The 10,074-nt window shown below is 39.3% G+C and overlaps 1 protein-coding gene across 1 annotated transcript in view; it reads left to right on the top strand.

Annotated features, from left to right (window-relative positions):
- Positions 1-10,074, top strand: part of MAN2A1 (mannosidase, alpha, class 2A, member 1) — a 308,450-nt gene that overhangs the window by 62,057 nt on the left and 236,319 nt on the right. Inside the window, exon 4 of the mRNA XM_006886707.1 lies at positions 8,919-9,090. Within this exon, the coding sequence (XP_006886769.1) occupies positions 8,919-9,090 (172 nt within the window). The remainder of the gene's footprint in view (positions 1-8,918; positions 9,091-10,074) is intronic.

The raw sequence follows: 10,074 nt of genomic DNA, 5'->3' as shown, positions 1-10,074 counted from the left end.
GGCAATTCTTTGTTAATGTGGCTGTTCCAGTCATATTTGGATAATCTTTAGCAGAATCTTGCTGGGTCAAATGGTATTTCTATTTGCAACTTTTTGAGAAAGCGCCATACAGCTTTCCATAGTGGTTGCACCATTTTACACTCTCACCAGCAGTGAATAAGGGTTCCAGTTTCTCCACAACCTCGCCAACATTTGATGTTTGCTGTTCTGTTAAATTTTGCTATTCTTACTGGGGTGAGATGATATCTCATAGTTGTTTTGATCTTGAACATTTCTTCCCGTGTTTGTTAGCCATCTGAATGTCTTCTTTGGTGAAGTATCTGTTCATATCCTGTGCCCATTTTTTAACACCTTAACCACACACTTTTAAATTGACGACTGTGCTTAGAAACACATTTGTCGTCATTTGTGGCAACGTGTTAATTCGGTTATTTATCTTGTTGTGGTGCTCCAGTATTTTGTAAATTCTAGATATAAATCCCTTGTCAGACATGCCATTACCAAATATTTTTTCCCAATTTGTGGCTTCCCTTTTTACCCCTTCCTGATTTTGAGCCATGTAGTTTTTCCTTGCTCTGTTCTGACAACTGCCTCCTTGTTCAAGTATAGGTTTTTGCATAAGCACAATCAACTGTTTTGGGATTCCCATTCTTCTTTGAGTCAGCCACGGTTTGTTGTGATCTACATAGTCAAAAGCCTTTGCATAGTCAATGAAACATAGTTAGATACATTCCTCCGGTACTCCTGTTTCCAGCCAAGATCCATCTAACATTAGCTATTATTACCCTAGTACCACAACCTCTTCTAAACCCGGCCTGCACGTTAGGCAATTCTTTGTTAATGTGGCTGTTCCAGTCATGTTTGGATAATCTTTAGCAGAATCTTGCTTGCATGTCATATCAATGATATTGTTCAATAATCTCTGCACTCTGTCAGGTCACCTTTCTTTGGAATGGGAACAAATACAGTCAGTTGGCCAGGTGGTGGTTCTCCACATTTCTTGGCGTAACTTCGTGAGCACATCCAGGGCAGCATCTCTTTGTTGAAATATGTCAATTGCCATGTAATTAATTCCTGGAGCCTAATTTTTTTGCCAATACTTTCAGGGAAGTTTGAACTTCTTCTCTTCATCACCATAGACTCTTGCTTATATGTTGTTTCATGCACTTCTTCTGTGTCTGCCAATTCCTTTTGGTACAGTGACTCTGTGTACTCTTCCCATCTTCTTTTAATGCTTCCTGGATCATTTAATATTCTGCTCAAAGTATCATTAAGAATTGCAACTCTAGGCTTGAATTTGTTTTTAAGTTTCTTTTGCTTAAGAAATGCTGAGTAAGATCGGCCCTTTTGCTTTTTTGACCCTTTGCGCATTTCATTGTAATACTTTCTTTTGTCTTTGCGTGCTGTTTTTTGGAATAATTTGTTCAACTCCTTAATATCTTGATTTCTTCCCCTTTGCTTTGGCTTCTTGGCACTCTAGTGCAATATTCAGAGTTTCTTCTGACATTCATCTTGGCCTTTTCTTCCTCCTCTGTATCTGTGATGACCTTTTTCATTCTTCCTGTATAATATTCTTTATATCCTCCTACATCTCATTTGTTCTTCACTCATTAGTATTCAAGGCCTCAGACCTGTTCCTGAGATGGTTTTGAATTTCAGGTGGGATAGACTCAATGTCATATTTTGGTTCCCATGGACTTGATTTCATTTTCTTCAGCTTCAGCTTGAACTTGGCATATGAGCTGTTGGTGGTCTGTTCCACAATCAGCACCTGGCCTAGTTTTCATAGCTGATACTGAGCTTCTCTAGTGATTCTTTCCATAGATGTAATCTGTCTGATTCCTATGCATACCATCAGGTGAAATCCATGTGTATAGCCTGCTTATGTTTATGTTTCTTATAAAATGTCTTTGCAATGAATAACTCTGCACAATTCTATCATTCTATCTCCAGCTTCATTTCTGTCAAGTCCATGTTTTTCCGACTACTTACGGTTCTTCTCTGTTCTCAACTTTTGCATTCCAGTGACTCGTTATTATTAATGCATCTTGATTGCATGCTTGATCAATCTCTGAATGCAAAAGTTGGTAGAAATCTACCAAATTTCTCCCTCTTTGGCTCTGGTTGTTGGTGCATATATTTGAATGATGGTGGTATTCACCGGATTTCTTGTATGCGTGTGAATATTATCCTGTCACTCACAACATTGTATTTCAAGACAGATCTACAAATTACTTTTTTAACTATGAAAGCAACCCCATTTTTCCTCACCTTTTCATTTCCAGCATAGTAGATCATATAATCCTGATTATAGTAGTACTAGATAAAATACATTCTTCCCATGCTTTACCATTGTGTTGTTATTGTTAATATGCTGTTGAGTCAGAACCATCTCATAGCTTTCTCACCAGCAAGTTTCCAGAGGCGATGTATTGTATGGCATGAGGTTGCCTGTCTTTTTCCTGAGGAGCAACTAAGTGGTGGATTAAAAATGTGTTCCTTTGGATTGTCAGCACAGCTCCTTACCGTGAGGCCACCAGAGCGCTTACTACTGTTGGGTGCATTGTGCTATATGTGTTGTGTGGCATTGAGTCAGAACTGACTCATAGGTGACCATGCAGTGAGCTTTCAAAGGCTGTAATCACATGGTATGAGATTGTCCATCTTTCACCTAAAGAGCAGTTGGTGGCTTTGAATTGTGTGCTTTTGGGTTTAAAATGGTTGGAGAAGGACATCATGCTCAGTAGGGTGGACAGACAGTGCAGGAGAAGATAACTCCAGATAAGATGGATTGATATAATAACTTGGAAATATGAGTTGGTATATCTGAATTAGTAAGACTAGCTCAGGAAAGGGAAGGGCTTAGAGCTGCTATACATAGGGTCTCTATATATTGCAGGTGATTCAATGGCACATTATGAACAATTAACATATTGTGAAAGATTTGGAAGCAGGAGTAGCATCCACTTTCTAAATAGCATGCCTCCGGAAACTCTGTGAACTTGGATAAATGTCGATAATGGTAGAGGGGCTTCAGGCCTTTTCTTCATAGAATCACTATGATTTGTGCTTGACTCGAAGGCAATCAACAACAACAATAATAATGACAAACAAAAAAATAGAAAACTATATTCTGTATTTTACTTATATCAGAGCCAATATGAAATGGAATTGTCACAACAGAGCCCTGTCATTAGTTAGTGACTGTGGAGGCACCATGGTAAGTAGTGACACTGCCAACTCAAAGGTTCGTGATGTGAGTCCATTATCCTCTCTAATGGCATAAAGATTGGCAGTCTACTCTTGTGCAATTTATAGCCTCTGTAAACCTGCTGGAGGTTCAGCTATGAACTGCTTCTCAGTCGTTGGTATGTAATAACAGTAGGTATAACAATGAACGTGAGTTTATCAGACCTGGTAAGGATAATGCAGGATACGGCAAGGGTCAGGCTTTTGTTCATAGGGTTGCTAGAGCAAACTCGACTCAATGACATCTAACAACAACAACATCTGTATTTAAATGTTTTAAATGAATTATATAATTTTCAATACCTTTAAAACAAAGACCCCATATTACCGAGCTGGGGTGAAATGGAGAAGAGGTAATTAAAGACTGGCTGCTGATGGTATTGCATGAGGTGACTGGCATAGTGACTGTAACCATGAAACTGAGTGTGACACAGATCGTGAGGAAGACAGTAATGGGCAAGGCTCCATCTGCTTTCCATCAGGATTGCTATGAGTTGCAGTTGACCTGTTGTGTATGGCACTGAACAGTTATACCTGTTACACTCCAGATGCTGCTTTGAACACTTGCTCTTTTAAAACTCAGACATGTGGCGTGGAGAGCAGGTATTTTGTGCATGTCCTTTTAAAGGTGGCTTAGATTTTCTCTTCTTGTCCCTGAGAATTTATTTGTGGTTCCTGGCTCAGTGGCCCAGGGCAGGTCTCCAGACTAAGAGTCTCTATGAAGTAAGAAAGGATTCTTTGCAAACTGTTTCAGAAGGGATCTTTACGTGTGGCACATTATAATTTATATTCAAGTTGGTATAGTTTTTCTGTAGGTACACACTTTTTACTTAAAAAAGTGGAATTATCCAGGGAACCCTCTTTGGCTAAAGAATGCTTTGATAGTACAGTAAACACTCAGTGAAAGGCTAATGTTTCCTCTGCAATTCCTCTGTTTCTTGGGAGCAAAGACCAAGCATTCTGCTCCTATACAGATTTTTTTCTTTGGAAACCTTATGGGTCAGTTCTTCTCTGTTCTGTTGAATTGTTTTCAGTTGTAATACACTTAAACCACCACCACCACCACCAGTTATCTTTTGCTTGAAAGTGCCCAAGACCAAGAAAGCTCTGCAAAGGATATTTTGCACTGTTTTCTTTTTTGGAGTTCTGGTAGCCTAGTGGTAAGGAGATGTATTGCCATCTTAGAGGCAGGAGGTTTGAATCCACTAGCTGATCCTTAGAACTATGGAGTAGTCTCCTCTACCCATGTGATTTACAGCCTCTGAAAACTCACTTGGAAGGTCAGTTAGTTTATTCCTGCTTGACATCATGTGACAACTACTTGCTTGGCTTGTAGATTTCATGAGTTTATTATATTGCAGGTATTCAGTACATTTTTATAGACCCAGTGATTGGCTATTTCAGTTAAAAAGAAGAAGTACAGTCACTTTTAAAAGAGGGGAGCGAACTGGGGGGGAGGGGTAGGTGGGGAGAGAAGTGCAGCAATGAATGAATGGAAATCCAGAATCTCTGTAAATGTTCATTAAGATTATTAAAAAAACAAAAACAAAACCAAAAAACCCCAGTGACTTTGCAAAAATAATATTGTCTTTTCTGCCCTAGCAAGATTGTTTTTTAGACTGGTGAGTATAAAATGCATTGAATATTAATTTAAAAGAAGAAAGACAAATAAGCTATCAGCTGGATCTCATAGTTTTGGGCTTGCAAACAATAGAGCAATAATCCTACTTGGTTATTTAGGATCTCTACTTCCTGTACAAGACTTAGATGAAACAAGGTCTTCTCCAAGGAACCTATTTGACCTGTGAGCAGCATGTTGAATTAGAGGTTGTGGACGTTTTTGCTTTGACCGTTCCTTATATTGCTCTGTTACGTGAGGAGATACGTTTCAGAATACTTTTTTCTTCTCAATAGATTAACTTCAGTGTTTTCAGATAAAAATTTTCAAGGTAGTTAAAATTTAGTTAGGAAAAGTTAAAGAACCAAGTTATGAATATTTATATTTATCTTTTGGAAAAGAAATTAAACCCTTACAGGGCTGTGTACCAATTCTTTAAAAAACTAGTTTCACTTGATGCTTCAAAATAAAAAAGAATAATACACACCTTTTGGAAACTATTGTTGGCAGGATTCTACCTCTCTGTATTCATTACAGTGCCTTAATGACTTATTCTGCTAGTAGCTTTTAGGTATAGTTTATACTTTAGAATTTTTATTTTAACATATTTAATGGGTAAGGGCTTTTATGTATTTCTTCAGAGGACTCAATTTTGATTTTGTTCTAAGAATAATACTGCTAACTTGTTCAGATTTTAAAGTTTAAAAAGTTCCTAATTTAAAGGTAAATTATAAATAACCCATTCATTTAGTATAATTATACCCTTCATTGCCATTAAGTTAATTCTAACTCAATAGAAAATCAATACAACAGAGTAAAACTGTCGCCCCCCCCCCCGCCAATAGAGTTTCCAAGGCTGCAATCTTTAAAGATGCAGACAGCCACATTTCTGTCCCAGTGAGCAGCTGGTGTATTATTTGTACCACTAATTTTTCATTTAGCAGCTGTGGGCTTAATAACTGCCCCATCAGGTTGTTGTTAGATGCCATTGAGTAGAGTATAACTCGTAGTGACTGTATGAACAACGGATCTGAACCATATCCTATCCTGTGTCAACTGCACAATCTCTGACATACTAAAGCCCATTGCTGCAGTCACTGTGTCACTCAATCCACCGAGTTGACAGTCTTCCTCTCTTTTGCTGATCCTCCTCCTTTCCAAGTGTGATGTCCCTCTCCAAGGAATAGCCTCTTCTATCAACATGCCCATAGCATGTGAGATGAAACTTTATTGTTTTTGCCTCCAAGGAGCACTCTGGCTGTACCTTCTCCAAGACCTGTTTCTTTCTTCTTTTGGTAGTCCATAGGCTGTTTTGTAATCTTCTCCAATACCATAGTTCAAAGGCATAAGTTTAAATGCATCAATTCTTCTGATGTCATCTTTATTCATTGTCCAGTTTTGAGATGCATAACAAGTAATCGAAAAGATCATGGTCTGAATCAGGTGCACCTCAGTCCTCAAGCTGACATCCTTGCTCCTCAATAATTTAAAGACCCCCTGACTGTAGACTTTTCCAGTGCAGTACGTACTCTTTTTTCCTGAATACTGATACCAAAGGTATTGATTGTAGATCCAAGTAGCAACAAACAAGTCTGCTGGTGTTGAGTCACAATGCTTTGTAAAGGCCCGTCCATGGATTTCTGAAGCTGTTAATCTTTATTGGATGAGACTGCCCATCTTTTTCCTGCGCAGAAGTTGGTGAATTACAACCACTAACCTTTAGGTTAGCAGTCCAACTGTAAAAAGAGCAAGGGCTCCATGAGGACAGCCATACCTGACCTTTACCAACTCCACAGAGGAAACTGTCTCTGTCAACAACATCAGCAGCACAAAACCAATTCCTATGAGGTCAGACATGTTCCCCACAATCCTGTTCTTATTTCTCTCACCCTAACATCAATCTTACTGCTTTACCGGGTCCAGAATCTCTTGCAATAACTCATACAACACACAGAACTATATTAGTGAACTCAAAAGCTGGTTAGTAGACACAACCCTGCTTGCTGAAACTGAGGAGGACCTCATGCACTTGCTACGGAGGGTCAAGGACTGCAGCCTTCCATATGGACTGAGGCTCAATGTCAAGAAGACAAAGATTCTCACCACTGGACCAATTGGCAGTGTCAGGATGGATGGTGAAGAGATTGAGATTGTTCACAGCTTTAGTTTGCTCGGCTCCACAGTCAACACTCTTGGCACCAGCAGTCAGGAAATCAAAAAGTGTATCGCGATGGGACAGTCTGCTGTTAGGAACCTCTCTAAAGTACTCAGGAGCAACGGTGTCTCTCTGGAGACTAAGGTGCGCCTGATACAGGCGATGGTCTTTGCAATCGCTTGTTATGCATCAGAGAGTTGGACAATGACTAGAGAGGACAGAAGGAAAGTTGATGCCTTTGAGCTGTGGTGCTGGAGAAGAGTACTGAATGTACCATGGACTGCCAGGAAAACAAATAGATTCATCTTGGAGAGGATTAAACCAAGCTACTCCTTGGAGGCAAGGATTCTGGGGCTTCGTCTGACATACTTTGGACATGTTGCCAGAAGGGACGGGTCCTTGGAGAGGGACATCATGCTTGGGAGGGTGGAGGGACAGCGCAGGAGGGGAAGACCCTCTATGAGATGGATCGATTCGGTGACTGGGGTAATCGGGTTGGGTGTGTCAGAGGCAGTGTGGTTGGCGCAGGATAGAGCAGGGTTTAGGGCTGTTGTACATAGGGTCGCTATGAGTCGCAAACGACTTGACGGCACATAACAACAACAACAAGCTAAATATAGTCACTCAGCTAGGACATCTGAAATGTGCTCACACGTACTTCAATTTTCACAGCTTTAGGCTTTTGTTGATTGCCTTCAAGTTGAGCATGACTCATAGTGACCCTGTGAACAAAAGGCCTGAAACCCCTGTACAACTATCAACATTTATCAAAGTTCATAGAGTTTCCAGAGGCATATTAGTACTGCCAATTACGGTTAACTTCTGTCCACAAGCTCTCCCTCTAGATCTCCAACAAACTTGGGCAAAAGGCTCTTAGCTCTCTTTCCACAGCATAGCAGTCCCAAGCTCAGTTCTGTGTCATATCAGATCTCTGATTCTCTGCTGCTGGCTGCTATGGCTGTTGCTCTTACAGATGCTAGTCTGACTGGCACAGTAGTAATCTTCTTCTTTGCTGATGATGAGATTCTCCACTTCTGCTGTTAGATCTGCTCATAATGGTAAGAGTAGCCAAACTCGTATGAATTGGGTAAGATACTCTAGTCAATGGCCATTTTCGACAATAAACCTTTCACACCACACCAACATGTTGTGAATTATGACTCCTGACGCTAGAAGGCCAAAACCAAAACAATAAAACTAAATAAAAACCTCAAACTTGTTGCCTTTAACTTGGTTTTGTGTCATAGTGTCCTCCCTCCATTGGGGTTCTGAGGCAGTAAATAAAAATGAAAGGAGACTGTTTTTTTTCTGAAGCAGCCTCTCGTGGATTCAGACCACTAGAGTCCTGAATCCTTTGAGTTTGTAGCCCAACTTGCTACAGCCTACTCCACCAGAGTTCTTTGTACTAGGTATAAAGACATCCTTCATTGCTGTAGAATTGGACTCCTAGTTGACTCTGTAGTATGTTTATGAAGCCATTAAATTGCACAGGATATTGTGCATCTTCTACTGCAGAGCCACTGCTAGATTTGAGCTACCAGAGAAGTGCCACCTTTGGATTAGCAGTGTGATTCCCTGTGGTCTACGGCACCAGAGCTCACCTGTACTGGATATACATGCATTCTCTTTAGCCTTAGACCGACTTTTCCATTTCTGATTTATTTTGAACAGTGTTCAAAGTCTTTTCATCATTTAAGTATTAGAGTGTGGCTTTTGAGCCTTTTGTCTACTCCGTTTGAACTTCACTAATTGCAAATATTTGCTAAATTTAAAAGTAATATTTTTGTGTGACCAAAACATCTAAGAATCTTATGAGAGGGAATGTGGTGGAATTTGATTGTGTTGAAATCAGATATGTGACTCATACTTCTGTGACGTTTTTGTGTTTTAATTTAGGTTGGTTGAAGACTTTTGATGACTACTTTAGAGACAAGACTCAGTATATTTTGAATAACATGGTGGTGAAGCTGAAAGAAGACGCAAGGAGGAAATTTATGTGGTCTGAGATCTCTTACCTTTCAAAGTGGTGGGATATAATAGATAATCAGAAGAAAGATGCTGTTAAAAGGTTTGTTTTAAAACTTTATTGTTTTTACATTTGACGATATTAAAGATTGATTAAGCTGCGAAATATTACATTTTTCAGGAAGTGAAAATCTTTAACATTTTACCTGAAACTGTGAAGTATTTCTTCACATTTTTTTCCTTGATTTTGATTAATTTATGGGAAAAAATGATTAGAAATTTTTTCATTGACATCTTTGTGTTACAACTTTGTCCTCCAAGTAGACTTACTGGGTCAAAGGGGCTCAATATTTTAAAGGATTTTAAAGCATACTACTATACACACACACACATACATATACATATACATATACATATACATATACATATACATATACATGCATGTATATTGATGTACATAGGCTCTGTGGGCCTGGTGGGAAGAAACTGCTGCAATCCCAAAGGCACACAGGTTAAGTCCACTAGCTGCTTCACAGGAGAAGGATGAGCAGTCTTCTCCTGTGTGATTTACTGCTTCTCAAAATCCACTGGAGTGTCAGCTATGGGTTAGTTATGAATCAAAGGTAAACAACAACAGCAATGTATGTAAATACATAATCCTTTCTAATTGTATCTTTATATTCTTTTTAATTTTTTTAAATTTTCTACTAGTTTATTTCTAAAATTCGAATACATTGTTTTCAAGAACAAATTCTTTCGATTTCCCTCATTCCTCCACCCAACAGATTGTACAACCCCATGATTAATTTCCACCTCCCCCTGCACGTCCTCATCCCTCTGCTTCCAACCTCTCCCAGCCTTCTTGGATCCTTCTGGTTTTATACAATATTTATCCTTGTTTGTGGGACTGAGTTCACTCAGCATAATGCTCGCCAGTCTCTCCCAAGTTAGGTAATAATTTACAAAGTCATTGCTCCTTTGTGCTGTGTAGTATTTCATTGTGTTTATGTACCATAAGGTCTCAGTCCATTCGTTTGTGGTTGGACATTTGGGCTGTTTCCATATTCTTGCGATGATGAATAATACC

The sequence above is a fragment of the Elephantulus edwardii genome, unplaced genomic scaffold (assembly GCF_000299155.1).
Source record: "Elephantulus edwardii isolate Elephantulus edwardi_28Jun2011 unplaced genomic scaffold, EleEdw1.0 scaffold00050, whole genome shotgun sequence".
Lineage (NCBI taxonomy): Eukaryota > Metazoa > Chordata > Mammalia > Macroscelidea > Macroscelididae > Elephantulus > Elephantulus edwardii.
Note: the sequence above shows the minus strand (reverse complement) of the source record. Positions and strands in the feature narration are given on the sequence as shown.